This window comes from Oncorhynchus masou, chromosome 22 (genome assembly GCF_036934945.1).
Source record: "Oncorhynchus masou masou isolate Uvic2021 chromosome 22, UVic_Omas_1.1, whole genome shotgun sequence".
NCBI classification, from domain to species: domain Eukaryota; kingdom Metazoa; phylum Chordata; class Actinopteri; order Salmoniformes; family Salmonidae; genus Oncorhynchus; species Oncorhynchus masou.
In genome coordinates this window covers 16,042,851-16,065,252 of record NC_088233.1, presented here as the reverse complement: position 1 = coordinate 16,065,252, position 22,402 = coordinate 16,042,851, and the positions used below count along the sequence as shown (strand labels likewise).

The 22,402-nt window shown below is 40.7% G+C and overlaps 1 protein-coding gene across 1 annotated transcript in view; it reads left to right on the top strand.

Moving 5' to 3' along the window:
* Window positions 1-217: 217 nt before the first annotated feature.
* LOC135509082 (laminin subunit beta-1-like) overlaps window positions 218-22,402 on the top strand; it is a 41,427-nt gene continuing 19,242 nt past the window's right edge. The window contains 18 exon segments of the mRNA XM_064929402.1: window positions 218-603; window positions 1,107-1,279; window positions 3,361-3,502; window positions 5,388-5,461; window positions 6,835-7,023; window positions 7,164-7,227; window positions 7,427-7,629; window positions 10,595-10,715; window positions 10,921-11,109; window positions 15,019-15,195; window positions 15,308-15,420; window positions 16,962-17,041; window positions 17,257-17,392; window positions 17,514-17,672; window positions 17,859-17,986; window positions 21,668-21,788; window positions 21,979-22,036; window positions 22,039-22,179. Coding sequence (XP_064785474.1) covers window positions 573-603; window positions 1,107-1,279; window positions 3,361-3,502; window positions 5,388-5,461; window positions 6,835-7,023; window positions 7,164-7,227; window positions 7,427-7,629; window positions 10,595-10,715; window positions 10,921-11,109; window positions 15,019-15,195; window positions 15,308-15,420; window positions 16,962-17,041; window positions 17,257-17,392; window positions 17,514-17,672; window positions 17,859-17,986; window positions 21,668-21,788; window positions 21,979-22,036; window positions 22,039-22,179 — 2,299 coding nt within the window. The 5' untranslated portion in view covers window positions 218-572.

Genomic DNA, 22,402 nt, shown 5'->3' with positions numbered 1-22,402 from the left:
AGTTTTAAGCTCTTAACCTAATTTCTCTTCAGTACAGTAAATTAGTAGTATGGCTTCAGTACCTATATTATCCCAGCTTTACCTGAGCCTAGGGACATAATAGGGCAGCTTCCTGCCTTAGTGGAGGAATGGCCTTTGTTCTAGATGAGTAGGTCTAGGTGGGGGTTGGTATCTGAGAGAGAAGACATTTACAATCCTATTAGATGTGTAAGTTTGAACTTTCTCTCAATGTGAACATAATGAGAACCTGTCAACATGATCCTTCTGCTCCAAATGATCTGCCACATTTCAGATAGCCCCCAGGTAATGATTTATCTATTATGTAATTGGTCGTCAAGCTATACAAGTTAGTTGATGAGCATTTGTAGCTGCTGGTTATAGGACTTCACTGGATTTATCGAATAGAGGCTTTGGCGAGTTATACCCTGTGCGCATGCTTGAGGCGAGGGGGACAGAAAAATGACTCAATTTTCTCAGTGGTGATTTGAGGAGTAGCGGGACAAGAAACGCGTGAGGGAAAATCCTACCATAAGGAACCACACACAGTCTCACGGAGAGGAAGCACACCAAAAATGTTGATAATTCAAATTGCGACCCTGCTATGTAAGTTTATTATTTGTATCATTTTGAAATGTTTTCTGTAGAACGCATGTCCAACATTGAGTCAACTGAAAGTGCATAATGATAAACGTTGCATGTAGCCTAATGAAGAAAATACAGCATATTTAAATGGATATTAGTTCTACAAGTTTAAATAGTCAACGTTTCGTAGGCTAATTTCATTCATCATATGTGGAATTGTTTGTATTTTTTGTTTGACTATGACACATATATAAATCAAAAACCCATTGAAATGGAAGGTTTATATCCTGTTTTTCAGAATGTGTTTTCGACTAAAACGTAACATTTTTATTATGGAGTTTTAAAAGTTTTATGAACAGGGAGACCAAAGCTCTGAGCACTTTTCGTTAGTATTTTATTCTAATACTTCTGCTATTTTATCTAATAGCCCACTTGTCTTCGACATTTTTGTCCAATAAAACGGCACTCCACAACCTGTATTGAATAAATCCCACTGTTCAATATTTTTCCTCTTCTTTGTGTAGCCGCAGGGGCGTGCGTCCTTGCCCAGGTACCGGAGTTCAGCGATGTGTGCACAGAGGGGAGCTGCTACCCCGCCACGGGAGACCTTCTCATCGGCAGAGCCCACCAACTCTCCTCCAACTCCACATGCGGCCTCCACAAGCCCGAGCCGTTCTGTATCGTCAGTCATTTACAGGTAAATGCTTCTGGCACAAGTACAGAGACTATTTGGACTAGGCCCCAGCTGTTATTATAGGCCTATATATTTCATTAACTATCACACAAATATTGTTATGCCAAGTTGACAACAGTTCAATCAATAGGATTCGTTATTATACTGGGCAGCATTTGGAGTCTCTCATTCATGCCTGTAGTAGCGAGGGAGATATGCAATACATAGATATGCTCCATAATAAAGCATTCCTGTAATTGCTAACCTGAGGGTGTTTGCTCTTGGAAATGGGAAAGATTCTTTTGACCTTGTGAAAATTTGTGTTGAGAATACATTTGTGCTATATTCATTGTCTTGCATGCCTGGAGGGGGATTCCTTTCCTAAGTCATCTAGGCTACTACTAAACAAGGTGCAATGAGGCACAAAACAGGCTATGTGGCTAACTCAAAATTAAACATTAATTACAATATAACATATTAAATGACAACATTGTTTCATTTCCTCAGTAAGTAAAGCTCCCCTAATTATTTTAATGGGGAATAAATGCATGCTCAAAATTAAAATTCTCTTGCAGTGGGCAATGTGGCGTTCAGATTTCATAATAACTACTGTAAGGTTTACAGTCAATCTCTTGTCTGTTGGGGGTGGAATATATAAATGGGATATATTCCAAATATCCCTTGGGCTTTTATTGTCAATACAAGGACTTCCTTTCACATATATTTTCTTAAACTCCTGCTTTCTCAATATGAGCGTAGGAGTGGGAAAGATGTTTAGGATTTGGGAAGGATTGGTTTAGGAGTTGCACGACCCTCTGAGTTGCCTAGACTGCTTCCTGGATCACACAATCTTTCTAGAAGCATTATTGAGGTTCAAAACAACAATGACTTGGACGTGTCTGTGCCAGCAGCTTGGATGCATGGGGGCTCATTGTATTGGCACAGACATTCCATGGTTAGAGATATCCAAACCATCAAACAACCATCACTTGAGGAGCCAACATCAAATACTTTTGCCGTGCACTTACATTAAAATAAATGGTTGCCTTGCTTTAGGCATCATCCTATTTGATCAATATCCACCTAAATCAAATGTACTAGAAATGGCTGATTCTTGTTCTCCACCACCTTAACTGTAGAGTATTTGTGAACACTTCTATGATGTGTTGAGCATATTTTTAAAGCAGGGGTGTCACATTCATTTAATAGAGGGCCTAGTGTCTGCAGATTTTTGTTTTTTCCTTTCAATTAAGCCCTAGACAACCAGGTGTGGGAAGTTCCTTACTAATCAGTGACCTTAATTCATCCCTCAAGTACAAGGTAGGAGCGAAAACCCACAGGCACACTTGGCTTGATTACTTGTGATTTAAAGTATGGTATGCCCTGAGCATGCAAAGAATTTAATATGGAAATCTAATATAATTAAATTAATTACATTTATGTCACCACTGAAGGAGAGAGAAACCAGATAGTGTCAGTGAAAGACGTGATCCAACAGGGTTACATTTCTTATCAAACACATATCTGTGCTGGAATTCGAAACAAATGTGTGTGGCTGTGGACACACTGTTCTGTTGCATGGTCTGGATGTATAGAAGGTTTAGTTGTAAAGTTGTTTTCTTGTCAAGTGGTGAAAAGATGGAAGGAAATCCAGATGGTGCTGAATTTGAACCCTTGAGCATGTATACACACACACACACACACACACACACACACACACACACACACACACACACACACACACACACACACACAAGCACAAGCACAAGCACAAGCACACAGTCTGTTTTCTGAACATCTGGTGTCCAAATGAAACCTGCATTGTCAGCAGCCTAAGGTAAACCTTCAGTGATGAGTGAGACCAGGGCAAGACAGACTCCTCATTTTAAAGTAGTTATTAAGGCCCTATTTAGCTCAATCACTTATTTCAGCATCTATATCTTCTCTTGATAAAATACCCCAATTCAATTAATTCTATATGAATGGGCTCTTCAAAGATGTTCATTATCTGTACCCTCACCTGATTGGGAGAAATCGGCTTGGCATCCCAAGAATCCCACTGACATTTTTATCTCTCTTTCTCCCAATCTTCACGGTCTCTTCAGGAAGAAAAGAAATGCTTTGTGTGTGACTCCACCGACGTCTATGTCAAAAGCGTAGTTAACGCCACCACCGGCCACCGGGTGGAGAATGTCGTGACCACATTCGCCCCCAACCGCCTGAAAACCTGGTGGCAGTCAGAGAATGGTGAGTTCTCGTGGGGAAGAAATGGTGGATAGCTAGTAGGTAGATGAGTTCAATTAAAGGCGACTGTCTTGTTTCCCCCCTCAGTATATTTTCACCCTCCAATCCCTTACCTAACCCCTTTCATCAATGTGAGGGGAGACATCAAAGAGAAAGCAGCAATGGCTGACTTAGATGATGACCAGTTTATAAACTTTGGAATGACAGGATTAACCCGTGGAGAATGATTACCTAGGTGGCTGTTAGATGAGGCGGGGTTACACTCCATGTGTTTGGAGTTACCTTTCTAGCTAATAGGCTATGTTAGAGTTTGCACTTCCTCTTCCAATTATAATGTGGGGAGGTCAAAATTATTTAAAAAAACTATGTACCAAATATATTAGTTTTAAAATGTTGATTACTTCTCCTTGCCATTATTATTCACCTGTTGAAATGACAAAACATGTGAAAAACATTTTTTTTTTGCTGGCGCATGTCTCTGGGTCACGGTTTGCCTGAGAGGGTGTCCCACGGAAAGAACAAGTTGAAGACCCCTGGTTTTGAAGCATTGTTAATGATTATTAGGAGGCCAAAAGCATTGAAATTGTCCACAACTTAGATACAAATTCAGCTATCCCAAGTGCATCTTGCCTTGAAGAGTTAACTCACAAAAAAAGTGCTGGAAGGATATAAGATTCAGAAAGTAATCTGATAGGAGTTAGGGGAGGTTTGGCCGAGGATAAAGTGGTGGGACTATTTCTCCGGAAGAACAGGAAGGAGATTAATACTCACTAGTGGAGCGGCCAACTACACAGATGGGCCTGGCAAAAGAGACAGGGAATTTTCATTCATAATCCAGACATTACTGTACTAGATCCACTCTATTACAACACTGTCCCAGTAGGCCCCAGCTCAAAGCACAACCCTCTTACTAGCTTTTCCAACTGTCTTCTCCTCAAAAGCTGTGCAAGACCATTATCCAAGAACACACATATCCTACTACATTTGTTTTGTTAAGTTTTATTTTGTTTGTTTTGTTTTTAAAGCGACTTTGAGATTCTACTTGTAATGAAATGCGCTATATAAAATACATGTATTATTATTATTACAATTATAATTATTATAAGCACAGGGAGGTTCCCCTAAAACGAATGTAAAACTGACACTCAATAGTCCCATTCTACAATATAAGAGGGGGGGGGGCGCGCATTAGTGCTTAGTTGATGAACTCTGTGTTGTTGCTAAAGTAACGCATGAATTGTATATAGTCTAATGATGAGTTCGAACATTTTCTCCTGTTATACATTGTTGCATATTGATAAGTGGTGGCTTGTTCTTGCTCTTATTGCTAAACAATAAACATAACCATTTAATAATAGTTTCACTAAAGAAATAGAGATATTTGAAATGGTTAAGTTGTTATTTGCTGCTTAAACTACCCAGCAGCTATGCGTAAAACCCACGGCCCCATTTTGTGGCAAAGAAGAATGTCAGGAATCAGAAGGGCAGCCATGAGCTTTATATCATAGAACAGAACCAAACATGAAAATACTATGAAGGGAGAGGTGAAGAGTTAATGTTAACGGTTTTTGGTCCAGAAGATGCACTGTGAAGAGTGGATAAGTGTCATGTACAGTTAACCATTCCAGCTTGTGTTATGCTTGGCTCAATTGGAAACCTGTATGTACACTCATGTTTATGTTTCTGTCTCTCCTTCCGCTCTCCACCCTCTCTGACTTCATCGCGTTTTTAAATTCTATCCTTCCCTTGCCATTTGACCCTCTATTTTTTCTCTGTCCCCTCTATCTCTCCCTCCCCTTTATCATTTTTTGGCCACCTATTTTGTCTCTTTCCCCCTGTCCTTTCCGTCCTTGTCTCTTTTTCCCCCGCTTCTTCCTTCTTTCCCCAGGTCTTGAGAAAGTGACCATCCAGCTGAACTTGGAGGCAGAGTTTCATTTCACCCACCTCATCATGACCTTCAAGGTAACCAATGGGGAGGCCGGATCAGAGGGCTCAATGTGGGGGAGCGTGGGTAGTGTGTAAGGGGATGCTGGCTGGACCGTCTACTCTGCAGATTATCAGAAAGCTTGGCCTCGTGGGAGGTCTACCATACACACAAACACACACACACACAGCTGTGTGAGCCTGAGGAATGGAGAACAGACCGCCCACCAGTCTGGGGTTGTTCGCTCCACACACATCTGGCCTGTATCACTTTACTCACAATTGCAGCTCATTTATGATGTGTAACAGGAATTTTGTAATACAGCCAATATTGAACTAAACTGTGACATCAATTTTGTGTGACAAATACAGCTGAAATAACAATTTGAGATTAATTTCCAGTTATGAATAAATGTACTGTGACAGACATACCCAATGGATAGCAGCTTATGATAGGAAGGATGTGAAGAAACATATCTTATGTCCCTACTATCCATAGATATTTCAACATAAAGATGTTCCCGTAGTATAACCGAATTGACATTGTAATTATGGCATTATAGTATATAATCTTTTCCGATCAGTTCACACCTAATATTGATACTATGCATGGCAGTCTCTCCTGCCTAAGAGTTGAGGAAAGACTGACTGCGTCACTTCTTGTTTTTATAAGAAACATTAATGTGTTGGAAATTCACTTGCATTATAGAAGATGGAAGGGAGTACCATGCACTCATGGCTCTGTATAATACTGTACGTTTCCTTAAATGTGTCCTGGACATGGGGACTGTGAAAAGACCCCTGGTGACATGTCTGGTGGGGTAAGTGTGTGTGTAAGTTGACTATGCAAACAATTTGGAATTTCCAACACATTAATGTTTCTTATAAAAACAAGAAGTGACGCAGTCTTGTCTTTCCTAAACTCTAAATTCCTGTTACACGGCATAAATGAGCTGCAAATGTGAGTAAAGTAATACAGGCCAGACCTGGTTTCAAAAAACAAATAAAGCAAAATCTCAAGGCACAAAGCCTCTCCCCCATGTGACCTACTGGTTGTGTGTATGTACTGACAGGTATGTGTAACTGATAGATGCACATATTTACTACATGTTAATGTTTTTAAATGTTTGTCAATTGTAAAGTATTTTGTCTGTAATGTCTTTTTCGTTATATGTCGGACCCCAATAAGACTAGCCGTCGCCATTGACGTTGGGTAATGGGGATCCTAATAAATCATAATACATTTCTCTCCTGGCTATGGTACTCACGTCATCTTTGATTACAGCGGATGATGTACGTTTAGAAATAAAGTGGGCCATTTTCCAGATCACTCATGGTCAAATTGCTGGTTGTAACCTCAGTGCATATGTATATCACCAAGATGCATAAGTATGGTTTTTCCTCTATGACAGACCTTCCGGCCTGCTGCCATGGTGATTGAGCGGTCGGCCGACTTTGGGAAGAACTGGCAGGTGTACCGCTACTTCGCCTACGACTGTGAGTCAGCATTCCCTGCCATATCCTCGGGGCCCATGCAGAAAGTGGATGACGTCATCTGCGATTCACATTACTCCGACATCGAACCATCGACAGAGGGAGAAGTGTGTGTTTTTTATGACTGAGTAATAACGAAGTAATAACTAATTACATTTGACACAATATTCTGGATGTATTGAGAGAAAAGAAGCCATTTGAAAAAATAGTGTAATCCCACTGACCATAAACCCATCTGTCTCTGTAGGTCATCTTCCGAGTTTTGGATCCAGTTTTCCGTATTGAAGATCCCTACAGCCCCAGAATCCAAAGTAAGTTCCAGCTATAATATGTGTACTTAATGATTTATGTTTGCTAATAAGTTATTATTATTATCCTTCCCATTTTTGGACAAATACCAGCTATCTGTTGCTTATTAACCAACTATACTGTAACTGCAAAATAAATGTTTCCACACAATGACCTCAGGGCTACAAGCTAATGGCTAACACATGTCTCTTTCTCCTTTAGACATGTTGAAGATCACCAACCTAAGGGTGAAGTTCACCAAGCTGCACACACTGGGAGACAACCTGTTGGACTCCCGTATGGAGATCAAGGAGAAGTACTACTATGCTGTCTACGACTTGGTGGTACGGGGTAACTGCTTCTGCTACGGACATGCCTCCGAGTGCGCGCCCGTCGATGGGGCTGGGGATGTTGTTGAGGGAATGGTGAGTTCTTGATGATAACATTATCCTAGTTTTCATCACTTACTACATAGTCCCACAAACCCGCCATCACCCAGTTGATTGCCTGTTTTGTTTTCTGTAGTACACCAGGTCTCCTTAGGTCAGTGGCGGTCGGTGCCGTTTAAGATGAGAGAGGACGCACATTTTTTTAAGAGCATGGCTTTATTTCTATTACAGCATATTGGATGACTATCATTCATATTCCATTCACCCAGCTCAATGTAACATTGTTAGGTTTAGGCTACTACATGATTCTCAAATTTTCCCTATACAGACCATGAGGTTGCTACAACCTAGCCTATGAATGACAGTTTACAGCGTAGGTACACAGGTCAAGAGAAACATTTTGAGTAATCAAGGTGACAGACACTGGCACATTCAATACTGCCTTGCATACGTTTGCCTGCCTCTAGCTCAGCTGTAACAAACTCCTTCCACGGAGGGCCAAGTGTCGGAGGGTTTTTAGTTTTTTCTTTCAATTAAGACCTAGACAACCAGGTGAGGGGAGTTCCCTACTAATTAGTGACCTTAATTAATCTATCAAGTACAAGGTTGGAGCAAAAACCCGCAGATACGGCCCTTGTGGAATGATCTGGCTGATCTTGGATGTAATCATTAGTCCAACAGTTGCAAACAAGAGTTACTATTCAGGTATGTTTATCCCTGTTTTGTTTAATTTACTTCTGTTTAAGAAACGTTTTTCAGCACAATCGGCAGAATGAATTCACACCTGATCACATGCAAACACAGTTCACTTTCAAAGCAGCCACATACAAACAGCATGATCAGTTTGGTCGTTAATTCCTTCTCGCATCTAAGTGTGCTCCTCCTCTCATCTTTTCCCTTTGCTTGTGGGCTTCAGTGCACAACAAATCAGCTGTCTGTGACCATGCGAAAAACCTTTCCAAGCTAAATCTTCATATCATAACCACTACACACAGCCAACATTGTTGTCACCATATTAGCTAACATCAGTCAATATAGCTACTAGAACTAACACGTTAGTAATCCCGCTTCATGCAGTACAGTGTACAGTTAGCAAGCAGTTTATCAGTTACACCAGTGGGCCCCAGTGGCAATAAATTAATCAAACCAAAATCTTAACTTGACTTGGAAAAGTTTCAGTGTTGGATAGCCATAGCCAGCTAGCTAACATAGCATCCTTCACTATTTTAGTCGGTTGTTTGAGTAGGCTAAACTAACTAGCAGCATTTTCTTGCTAAGTGAAAGTGAAAGAAATACAACTAAATATAGCTCTCTCTCTCTCTCTCTTGCTTCTCTTTCAATTTTAAAGAAATTAAATTGTTCAAAACTGTTCAACTATTGTCTTTTTCTCTCTTTGAGTCATCTACTCACCACATTTTATGCACTGCAGTGCTAGCTAGCTGTAGCTTATGCTTTCAGTACTAGATTCATTCTCTGATCCTTTGATTGGTTGGACAACATGTCAGTTCATGCTGCAAGAGCTATGCTAGTTTGGAGGACGTTCTCCGGAAATTGTCATAATTACTGTGTAAGTCTATGGAAGGGGGTGAGAACCATGAACCTCGTAGGTTTTGTATTGAAGTCAATATACCCAGAGGAGGACAGAAACTAGCTGTCTTCCGGCTACACCATGGTGCTACCCTACAGAGTGCTGTTGAGGCTACTGTAGACCTTCATTGCAAAACAGTGTGTTTTAATAATTATTTTGGTGACTTGAATATATTTAATATTGTTTTATCAAAAAAATTATAACTTTAAAAAAATTCACGATTCACGATATCTGTGCTTTTACATGTGTTTGTCACTGTTTGAGAACAACTGAGTTTGTGTTTGTGAGAATGTGTTTCTCCATCTGTGTGTGCTTGGAAGACTGTGTGTGTGTATTTGTGGACAACGTGTCTGTGTGTGTACTTGTTTGTCTGTCTGTGTATGCTAGGGAGAGAAAAGGCAGTGCACTTCCTGTTTAGTCTCTGCTATGGTCTGTTTACAGTCTGTGTCTGTCTTCGGCTAGGCTAATCTACCGCTTGTTCACTGTTATTATAAAGCCTATTCACCAAGAAATAGGAAAGTAACTCTATTAACTTTGGGGCAGCAGGTAGCTTAGTGGTTCGAGCATTGGGCCAGTAACTGAAAGGTTTCTAGATCGAATCTCCGAGCTGACAAGGCAAACATCTGTCGTTCTGCCCTTGAGCAAGGCAGTTACCCCACTGTTCCTAGGCCATCATTGTAATAAGAATTTGTTCTCAACTGACTTGCCTAGTTAAATAAAGGTTAAATAAATAAAATAAATTAAACAAAACTTAAGATTAAAGATCAAACTCACTTATTCTTCTCAAACCCATTTTGCAGTGGTTGTCAAATTGATTCCCTTATATTACAATGTCTTAAAGACAAAACAAGATACAGTTACACCTTGCCTGAAGATGCCTAACATAAAAACTACACTATCCTGTCATGAGTGACATAGTGCCTGTTATAACAGCTCAAGTCATGACACCAAATGCGTGGCACGTATCTGACATTTTGTTGAAGGTTTTAATATTGAATTGTTAGTTTGAGTCTGTCTATCTGTCAGCAAATTGGCATTTGTCCATTCAGTTTAATGCAGAACAGATGAGAGCTAGTCAACACTGTAAACATGTCCTGCAGCCATCTTGAATAGGAATACCGCCTTTCGTCTGTAGTTTCCCTTTGCTTTTGCACTGATATCTCAGATGTAATTGACCATGATGGTCAAGGGGAGCACAGTCAAATAGCACTGAGGCCTCAGTCTCTGCACAGTAGTTGATAGGTCCCTGAACTGCACTATTAAACCCTGAATATGGCCTGTGAAATAATTTTAAGGTGGATATCAATAAATCGTTCATGTACATGCACAGCAATGAGGTAATGGCTTATTCACTGCTTGTAAGTGCTTATTAATGCTAGTTTCTCACATCTGTCTCTGTACGTTTTCCCTAAGGTCCATGGCCACTGTATGTGCAATCACAACACCATGGGGCTGAACTGTGAGAAGTGTCAGGACTTCTACCATGACCTGCCCTGGAGACCAGCCGAGGGACGCAATACCAACGCCTGTAAAAGTAAGCCACCTTAAGCTAACAAACTGTCTTAATGAAGAGTTCCCAAAGGGGAATATTATAGTTTGTGTCCCCTTTCAATTGATCACTTGTGATGACAGGCTGCTCAGACCGTTTACAACCATCCAACTGCCTTTTTATAAACACTGTGAATCAACATGTTGTCTTTGCCCCCCTCCCTTCCCCCAATCTGTCTCTCTCTCTGCAGAATGTAACTGTAACCAGCACTCAGACTCGTGTCACTTCGACATGGCAGTATACGTCTCCACGGGTAACGTGAGCGGTGGTGTGTGTAATGAGTGCCAGCACAACACTATGGGACACAACTGTGAACAGTGCAAACCCTTCTACTTCCAGCACCCAGAGAGGGACATCCGTCACCCCAGTATCTGTGAACGTAGGTTGAACCTTGAACTTCAAACTCCAACCCCCTCTACTCATCCAAACCCAGTCTTTCCTATCTCCATCCATCTTTCCATCTATCCATCCTGTTATTTTCTCCCCATTACTTCTCCACCTCTTACCCTCTACTGTTTTTCCACTCTTCCTCCCTCCATATATACACTTAACTCCTACTCCCCACTCTCCCTCATCTCATCCGTGACTCTGTCTGTCTCGCTTCAGAAATATATTTGTATATTTTCTCCTCCTCCCATCTGGCTCTTTGATCCTGCCTCTGTGGTCTGGATCTGAGAGGGAACACCTGGGTTTTTGAAGCTTTATCAGCCAAACCAGTGGTGTCCCCTTTTAACTCCAAACCACTGTAGGGTGGAGAGAGACCCTTCTCATGTGTCACCTCCCCCCTAGGCTTTCATGGCTCTAGGTAGAAATTGACCTCAGGCCTCAGGGGATGCTGACCTCAGATTAGCATCTGGGAGAACTTCATCCTACTCTGCTTTGATGTGTGAATGATGGGCTTGTTAGGCTTTTCACACTTGTCTCACCAGTGTTTTGAGTCCTTGTGTTTGTGGTGTGTGAGAGAGAACGTCCATTTAAGTTCAAGTTTTTTATTGTCACTTGCACAAGTACAGTGAAATGTCTTTTTTGCTTGCTTCCCGATAATGCTGTAACACTCTTTGTAAGCTTTTTTTCTCCCCTTTGGTATTTAGTTTGATATTATTGTTAGCCTGCAGGTAGCTACAGTAGCTACTAAATTCTTCAAGCAGATGTAAGAACATTTTTAAGGGATTTTCAAATAACCTTCAGAGATCAAATCAAATTTATTTATATAGCCCTTTGTACATCAGCTGATATCTCAAAGTGCTGTACAGAAACCCAGCCTAAAACCCCAAACAGCAAGCAATGCAGGTGTACAAGCACGGTGGCTAGGAAAAACTCCCTAGAAAGGCCAAAACCTAGGAAGAAACCTAGAGAGGAACCAGGCTATGAGGGGTGGCCAGTCCTCTTCTGGCTGTGCCGGGTAGAGATTATAACAGAACATGGCCAAGATGTTCAAATGTTCATAAATAACCAGCATGGTCCAATAATAATAAGGCAGAACAGTTGAAACTGGAGCAGCAGCACGGCCAGGTGGACTGGGGACAGCAAGGAGTCATCATGTCAGGTAGTCCTGAGGCATGGTCCTAGGTCCTCCGAGAGAGAGAAAGAAAGAGAGAAAGCGAGAATTAGAGAGAGCACACTTAAATTCACACAGGACACCAAATAGGACAGGAGAAGTACTCCAGATATAACAAACTGACCCTAGCCCCCCAACACATAAACTACTGCAGCATAAATACTGGAGGCTGACCCGGACAGGATGATCACATCAGTGACTCAACCCACTCAGGTGACGCACCCCCCCCCCCCCCCCCAGGGACGGTATGAGAGAGCCCCAGTAAGCCAGTGACTCAGCCCCTGTAATAGGGTTAGAGGCAGTGAATCCCAGTGGAAAGAGGGGAACCGGCCAGGCAGAGACAGCAAGGGCGGTTCGTTGCTCCAGAGCCTTTCTGTTCACCTTCCCACTCCTGGGCCAGACTACACTCAATCATATGACCCACTGAAGAGATGAGTCTTCAGTAAAGACTTAAAGGTTGAGACTGAGTTTGCGTCTCTGACATGGGTAGGCAGACCATTCCATAAAAATGGAGCTCTATAGGAGAAAGCCCTGCCTCCAGCTGTTTGCTTAGAAATTCTAGGGACAATTAGGAGGCCTGCGTCTTGTGACCGTAGCGTACGTGTAGGTATGTACGGCAGGACCAAATCAGAGAGATAGGTAGGAGCAAGCCCATGTAATGCTTTGTAGGTTAGCAGTAAAACCTTGAAATCAGCCCTTGCTTTGACAGGAAGCCAGTGTAGGGAGGCTAGCACTGGAGTAATATGATCACATTTTTTGGTTCTAGTCAGGATTCTAGCAGCCGTATTTAGCACTAACTGAAGTTTATTTAGTGCTTTATCCGGGTAGCTGGAAAGTAGAGCATTGCAGTAGTCTAACCTAGAAGTGACAAAAGCATAGATTAATTTTTCTGCGTCATTTTTGGACAGAAAGTTTCTGATTTTTTGCAATGTTACGTAGATGGGAAAAAAGCTGTCCTTGAAATGGTCTTGATATGTTCTTCAAAAGAGAGATCAGGGTCCAGAGTAACGCCGAGGTCCTTCACAGTTTTATTTGAGACGACTGTACAACCATTAAGATTAATTGTCAGATTCAACAGAAGATCTCTTTGTTTCTTGGGACCTAGAACTCTGTTTTGTCCGAGTTTAAAAGTAGAAAGTTTGCAGCCATCCACTTTCTTACGTCTGAAACACATGCTTCTTGCAAGGGCAATTTTGGGGCTTCACCATGTTTCATTGAAATGTACAGCTGTGTGTCATCCGCATAGCAGTGAAAGTTAACATTATGTTTTCGAATGACGTCCCCAAGAGGTAAAATATATAGTGAAAACAATAGTGGTCCTAAAATGGAACCTATTTCATTTTTAATTTTACCTTTATTTTACTAGGCAAGTCAGTTAAGAACAAATTCTTATTTTCAATGACGGCCTAGGAACAGTGGGTTAACTGCCTGTTCAGGGGCAGAACGACAGATTTGTACCTTGTCAGCTCGGGGGTTTGAACTTGCAACCTTTCGGTTACTAGTCCAACGCTCTAACCACTAGGCTCCCCTGCCACTCCAACCTTGAGGAACACCGAAATTTACAGTTGATTTGTCAGAGGACAAACCATTCACAGAGACAAACTGATATCTTTCCGACAGATAACATCTAAACCAGGCCAGAACTTGTCCGTGTAGACCAATTTGGGTTTCCAATCTCTCCAAAAGAATGTGGTGATCGAAGGTATCAAAAGCAGCACTAAGGTCTAGGAGCACGAGGACAGATGCAGAGCCTCGGTCTGATGCCATTAAAAGGTCATTTACCACCTTCACAAGTGCAGTCTCAGTGCTATGATGGGGTCTAAAACCAGACTGAAGCATTTCGTATACATTGTTTGTTTTCAGGAAGGCAGTGAGTTGCTGCGCAACAGCCTTTTCTAAAATTTTTGAGAGGAATGAAAGATTCGATATAGGCCGATAGTTTTTATATTTTCTGGGTCAAGGTTTGGCTTTTTCAAGAGAGGCTTTATTACTGCCACTTTTAGTGAGTTTGGTACACATCCGGTGGATAGAGAGCCGTTTATTATGTTCAACATAGGAGGGCCAAGCACAGGAAGCAGCTCTTTCAGTAGTTTAGTTGGAATAGGGTCCAGTATGCAGCTTGAAGTTTAGAGGCCATGATTATTTTCATCATTGTGTCAAGAGATATAGTACTAAAACACTTGAGTGTCTCTCTTGATCCTAGGTCCTGGCAGAGTTGTGCAGACTCAGGACAACTGAGCTTTGAAGGAATACGCAGATTTAAAGAGGAGTCCGTAATTTGCTTTCTAATAATCATGATCTTTTCCTCAAAGAAGTTCATGAATTTATCACTGCTAAAGTGAAAGCCATCCTCTCTTGGAGAATGCTGCTTTTTCGTTAGCTTTGCGGCAGTATCAAAAATGAATTTCGGATTGTTCTTATTTTCCTCAATTAAGTTAGAAAAATAGGATGATCGAGCAGCAGTAAGGGCAGATTACAATATATACCTTTCTTGAAGAGGATGTACTTTCCTTATGAAAGATCAAATACCTCCCATCGATACTGAGCTTGACCATTTCCTTTGCTTGTTAAGTCTGACTTCCATTCCATGAATGTGGACTTCACAATTTTTTCTTCGTCCTGTTAGCTAGTCACCATTACAGCTTTCTACTCCCCCAGTTCCACTCGCAATACTCAATTTTACATCATAATGCCTAACTCAATGTTCCTGATGTTTCCCCATCTCTGTAGCGTGTAACTGTGATCCGGTGGGCTCTCTGAACGGTGGGATCTGTGACAGGATGACTGATGTGTCGTCTGGACTGATCGCTGGCCAGTGTCGCTGCAAGCCCAATGTGGAGGGAGAGCAATGTGACCAGTGCAAACAGGCCCACTACGGCTTGGGAGACCACCTTCTGGGCTGCATGGGTAAAGGCACACACACACACATTTACTCGTGTTATTGGAGTCTTTGTAGCTTTTTCAAGCAGTAAGATGTCTACATTTTATTTGAATACCTATAAATTGTTGTTTTTCCCAGCCTGCACCTGTAATGCCCTGGGGACAGTTCCTGGAGGGAGCCCATGTGACACAGACTCAGGAGTCTGTTACTGCAAACGCCTGGTCACCGGGAGGGACTGTGACCAATGTATGGTAAGGAACCTTATTCTTCTGATTTACATACTTTGTACACAAGAGTCGCTAATCAAAGTCCATATTGCTGTCTGATGGACCAAAAGGTTAACGCTTTCACTCTGTGAGAGACAGTTGACTTATGATCTCATGGCATTTGACGTCACCAATGGCCACTAGTTACACATCTGCTACACACATCTACTACATACACGGCTTCAGAAAGTTTTCACACCCCTTGACTTTTGTTGTGTTACAGCCTGAATGGAATGTTTGTTGGAGTCACTGGCCTACACACAATACCCCATAATGTCATAGTGATGTTATGTTTTTCAACGTTATTAATATTATATATTTTTTTATATATACTTTTTTTTACAAATAAATTAAAATGAGAAATTGAAATGTCTTTAGTCAATAGGTATTCATCCCCTTTGTTAAGGCAAACCTAAATATTTCAGGAGTGAAAATGTGCTTAACAAGTCACATAATAATTTGCATGGATTCTGTGTGCAATAATAGTGTTTAACATGATTTTTGAATGACTACCTCATCTCTGTACCCCACACATACAATTATCTGTAAGGTCCCTCATTCGAGCAGTGAATTTCAAACATAGATTCAACCACAAAGACCAGAGAGGTTTTTCAATGCCTGGCAAAGAAGGGCACTTATTGTTAGTTTGATTTTTTTTAAAGCAGACATTGAACATCACTTTGAGCATGGTGAAGTTATTATAACACTTTGGATGGTGTATCAATACAGTCACTATAAAGATGCAGTCATCCTTACTAACTCAGTTGCCGGAGAGGAAGGAAACCACTCAGAGGTTTCACCATCAGGCCAATGGTGACTTTAAAACAGTTACATGTTGTATGGCTGTGCTCGGAGAACTGAGGATGGATAAACAAAATTGTAGTTACTCCACAATACTAACTTAATTGAGAGATTCAAATGAAGGAATCCTTTACAGAATAGAAATATTCCAAAATATGCATCCTGTTTGCAAGAAGGCACTAAAGTTATACTGTAAAACATGTCGCAAAGCAATTGACTTTTTGTCCTGAATACAAAGTGTTATGTTTGGGACAAATCCAAAACAACACATTACTGAATACCACTCTCCATATTTTCAAGTATAATGGTGGCTGCTTCATGTTATGGGTATGCTTGTAATCGTTAAGGACTGGGGATTTTTTCAGGATAAATTTTTTTTACAAAATGGAGCTAAGCGTACTGTAGAGTAAAAAAAGGGCTCTGTCTACTTGAAGAATTTAAAAAGAATAATGACCAAATGTTGCACAATCCATGTGTGGAAAGCTCTTAGAGACTTACCCAGAAAGACTGTAATCGCTGCCAATGGAGCTTTTACCAAGTATTGACCCAGGGGTGGGAGTACTTATGTAAATCAGATATTTATGCATAAGATTTTCTATACATATGCAAAAATGTCTTAAAACATGTTTTCACTTTGTCATTCTGGGGTATTGTGTATAGATGGGTGTCATTAAAGGATTGTTTTTAACAATGTGCGTGTGTGTGTGTATTTGTGTGTCCTACAGCCTCAGCACTGGGGGCTAAGCAATGACATGGATGGCTGCAGACCATGTGACTGTGACCTGGGTGGAGCCATCAATAACGAGTGAGCTCAAAGTTCACCCAGCTAATTCGTTAATCTAAATGCCTCACTTAAAAAATATATAATTTCTAAACGATTCTTCCTAGTTGCCTCTTTTCATACAGCCACAGAAGACTTAAAATGAACTGTTACCTTGAATGCAACACGAAGATGAACACTTTTTTAACTCTGATTAAACCCCCTGACATTCCCTCCCTGTCCCCCCTCTCTCACTCCAGTTGTTCCCAGGAGACTGGTCAGTGTGTGTGTCGAGAACACATGTTCGGCCGGCGCTGTGACCAGGTGGAGTCAGGCTTCTACTTCATCGCCCTGGACCACTACACCTACGAGGCAGAGGATGCCAAATTTGGACCTGTGAGTTACCTTTCTACCTTTGGCCAATGACCCTGATGTGTCTTTCTTCTTCTAAGTTCTTCTGGGATCATGGGTGTTCCCTACTAATCCGTGTGACTCTTTTCTCCCTCTCTATCTCCAGGGTGTGACAGTAGTGCAGAGACCCCACCCTCAGGACCGTAGCCCCACCTGGACAGGGATAGGTTTCGTCAATGTTCCCGAGGGGGCCTACCTGGAGTTCTCCATCGACAACATCCCCCACTCCATGGAGTACGACATCCTCATCCGCTACGAGCCTCAGGTCAGTCCCAGAACATACTGCCTTCCCAATGGACGTAAACTCCAGGGCACATGAGTGTCAGAGGGTTTTCATTTCTTTCTTTACTTAATTGATTATGTTAGGTAACGTCGCTGCTTGTCAAGGTCCTGTCATTATCCTTTTGTTTACCTGTTTACCAATGTATATGTACCTGTTACGTTGCCGTAGTTACCAGACCAGTGGGAGGAGGTGTTGATGACGGTGATGCGGCCCAGTGTGATTTCAGCTGACAGTCGCTGTGCCAACACCATGCCTGACGACGACAACCAGATGATATCCCTCCACCCCGGATCACGGTAAACACACACCGCCTCCTCTGTCAGTGTTGGGGAAGGAGGACTGTTGGGTAACTAGTGGGTGGGTGTGAGAGATGAACTCTGAGTCTGTATAGTAGGTATCCACTGAGTCTGTATGTTAAGTATCTTCTGAGTATGTATATTAGGTAAACTCTAAAGCTGTATATTAGGTATACTCTGAGTCTGTATATTAGGTAGACTCTGAGTCTGTATATTAAGTATACTCTGAGTCTGTATATTAGGTAGACTCTGAGTCTGTATATTAAGTATACTCTGAGTCTGTATATTAGGTAGACTGAGTCTGTATATTAGGTAGACTGAGTCTGTATATTAAGTATACTCTGAGTCTGTATATTTGGTAGACTGAATCTGTGTATTAGGTATACTCTGAGTCTGTATATTAGGTAGTCTCTGAGTCTGTATATTAAGTAGTCTCTGAGTCTGTATATAAGGTAGTCTCTGAGTCTGTATATTAAGTAGACTCTGAATCTGTATATTAGGTATACTCTGAGTCTGTATATTAGGTAGACTGAGTCTGTATATTAAGTAGACTCTGAGTCTGTATATTAGGTAGTCTCTGAGTCTGTATATTAAGTAGACTCTGAGTCTGTATATTAGGTAGACTCTGAGTCTGTATATTAGTTATTCTCTGAGTCTGTGTATTAAGTAGACTCTGAGTCTGTATATTAGGTAGACTCTTGAGTCTGTATATTAGTTATTCTCTGAGTCTGTATATTAGGTAGTCTCTGAGTCTGTATATTAAGTAGACTCTGAGTCTGTATATTAGGTAGACTGAGTCTGTATATTAAGTAGACTCTGAGTCTGTATATTAAGTAGTCTCTGAGTCTGTATATTAAGTAGACTCTGAATCTGTATATTAAGTAGACTGAGTCTGTATATTAAGTAGACTCTGAGTCTGTATATTAAGTAGTCTCTGAGTCTGTATATTAGGTAGTCTCTGAGTCTGTATATTAAGTAGTCTCTGAGTCTGTATATTAGGTAGTCTCTGAGTCTGTATATTAAGTAGACTCTGAGTCTGTATATTAGGTAGACTGAGTCTGTATATTAAGTAGACTCTGAGTCTGTATATTAAGTAGTCTCTGAGTCTGTATATTAAGTAGACTCTGAATCTGTATATTAGGTAGACTGAGTCTGTATATTAAGTAGACTCTGAGTCTGTATATTAAGTATACTCTGAATCTGTATATTAGGTAGACTGAGTCTGTATATTAAGTAGACTCTGAGTCTGTATATTAAGTAGACTCTGAGTCTGTATATTAAGTAGTCTCTGAGTCTGTATATTAGGTAGTCTCTGAGTCTGTATATTAAGTAGTCTCTGAGTCTGTATATTAGGTAGTCTCTGAGTCTGTATATTAAGTAGACTCTGAGTCTGTATATTAGTAGACTAGTCTAAGTACTCTGAGTCTGTATATTAAGTAGACTCTGAGTCTGTATATTAGTCTGTATATTAAGTAGACTGAGTCTGTATATTAAGTAGACTCTGAGTCTGTATATTAGGTAGTATACTGAGTCTGTATATTAAGTAGACTCTGAGTCTGTATATTAAGTAGTCTCTGAATCTGTATATTAGGTAGACTGAGTCTGTATATTAAGTAGACTCTGAGTCTGTATATTAGTTATACTCTGAGTCTGTATATTAAGTAGACTCTGAGTCTGTATATTAAGTAGACTCTGAGTCTGTATATTAAGTAGACTCTGAATCTGTATATTAAGTAGACTCTGAGTCTGTATATTAGGTAGACTCTGAGTCTGTATATTAAGTAGACTCTGAGTCTGTATATTAGGTAGACTCTCTGAGTCTGTATATTAGGTAGACTCTGAGTCTGTATATTAAGTAGACTCTGAGTCTGTATATTAAGTAGACTCTGAGTCTGTATATTAAGTAGACTCTGAGTCTGTATATTAAGTAGACTCTGAGTCTGTATATTAAGTACTCTGAATCTGTCTCTCTGAGTCTGTATATTAGGTAGACTCTGAGTCTGTATATTAAGTAGACTCTGAGTCTGTATATTAGTAGTCTCTATCTGACTCTGAGTCTGTATATTAAGTAGACTCTGAGTCTGTATATTGAGTCTGTATATTAAGTAGACTCTGAGTCTGTATATTAGTAGACTCTAGTCTGTCTCTGAGTCTGTATATTAAGTATACTCTGAGTCTGTATATTAAGTAGACTCTGAGTCTGTATATTAGTTATACTCTGAGTCTGTATATTAAGTATACTCTGAATCTGTATATTAGGTAGACTGAGTCTGTATATTAAGTATACTCTGAGTCTGTATATTAAGTAGACTCTGAGTCTGTATATTAGGTAGACTCTGAGTCTGTATATTAAGTAGACTCTGAGTCTGTATATTAGGTATACTCTGAGTCTGTATATTAAGTAGACTCTGAGTCTGTATATTAAGTAGACTCTGAATCTGTATATTAGGTAGACTGAGTCTGTATATTAAGTAGACTCTGAGTCTGTATATTAAGTAGTCTCTGAGTCTGTATATTAGGTATACTCTGAGTCTGTATATTAAGTAGACTCTGAGTCTGTATATTAGGTAGTCTCTGAGTCTGTATATTAAGTAGACTCTGAATCTGTATATTAGGTATACTCTGAGTCTGTATATTAGGTAGACTCTGAGTCTGGTAGACTCTGAGTCTCTATATTCGGTAGACTCTGAGTCTGTATATTAGGTGGTAGACTCTGAGTCTGTATATTAGTTATTCTCTGAGTCTGTGTATTAGGTAGACTGAGTCTGTATATTAGGTAGTCTCTGAGTCTGTATATTAGGTATACTCTGAGTCTGTATATTAGGTAGACTCTGAGTCTGTATATTTGGTAGACTCTGAGTCTCTATATTCGGTAGACTCTGAGTCTGTATATTAGGTGGTAGACTCTGAGTCTGTATATTAGGTATACTCTGAGTCTGTATATTAGGTGGTAGACTCTGAGTCTGTATATTAGGTATACTCTGAGTCTGTATATTAGGTAGACTCTGAGTCTGTATATTTGGTAGACTCTGAGTCTCTATATTCGGTAGACTCTGAGTCTGTATATTAGGTGGTAGACTCTGAGTCTGTATATTAGGTATACTCTGAGTCTGTATATTAGGTAGACTCTGAGTCTGTATATTTGGTAGACTCTGAGTCTCTATATTCGGTAGACTCTGAGTCTGTATATTAGGTGGTAGACTCTGAGTCTGTATATTAGGTAGACTCTTGAGTCTGTATATTAGTTATTCTCTGAGTCTGTGTATTAGGTAGACTGAGTCTGTATATTAGGTAGACTCTTGAGTCTGTATATTAAGTATACTCTGAGTCTGTATATTAGGTGGTAGACTCTGAGTCTGTATATTAGGTGGTAGACTCTGAGTCTGTATATTAGGTAGACTCTGAGTCTGTATATTGGTAGACTCTGAGTCTCTATATTCGGTAGACTCTGAGTCTGTATATTAGGTGGTAGACTCTGAGTCTGTATATTAGGTAGACTCTGAGTCTGTATATTAAGTAGACTCTTGAGTCTGTATATTAGGTATACTCTGAGTCTGTGTATGCACCCTGTATACGCCCTGAGGGTTCCCCTTTGAAAACACTGATTTAGTGTGTGTGTGTGTCATAGGAGTATTTTTAAACATGTGTTTTCTGACATCCATCTCTCTCTTGTCTCTTCAGATATGCAGTGCTCCCCAGACCAGTGTGTTTCGAGGCAGGGATGAACTACACTGTTCGTCTGAGTCTGCCCCTCTACTCCGCACTCAGTGACGTCCAGTCCCCATATACACTCATCGACTCGGTTAGTTCCCACACACACACACTGTCAAACACATATACACAACTCTGACTTTTGCTTGAAATATCCATTGATGTTTATTCGAGATTTAGAAAGACATTTCAGCTACTAGGATTTCATATTAGGATTGGACCCTTACTGACTCCATACTAAATCTCATTCCATCTCCTGTAACTTTCTTCCCCGTCTGTAGATTGTGCTGATGCCCCACTGTAAGAACCTGGAGATCTTCACTGGCTCTGAGGGCGGTGACTTGGCCCCAGCAGTGCCTGGGATACCTTCCAGCGCTACCGCTGTCTGGAGAACAGTCAGAGCGTAGTGAAGACCCCGTCCACAGATATCTGCCGTGACTTCATCTTCAGCGTATCCGCTCTGCTGCACCAGGGAGCTAAAGGTATAGCACCACACACCAGTCATGTGTGCTTGAACATACTTGTTTGCTCATGTATGTGTTTCTCAACTAAGGGTCAAAAAGGGTATCTTAACTAAAGGTCTTTTTAACTAAAAGTGGAACTGACAGCATTTTAGCAACATAACATCGTATTAAAATCTGTTCATATATACCCCTAGGAAGAATATAATGCCTTTTAAATTTTTTTTTTTTTTACATTTTATGA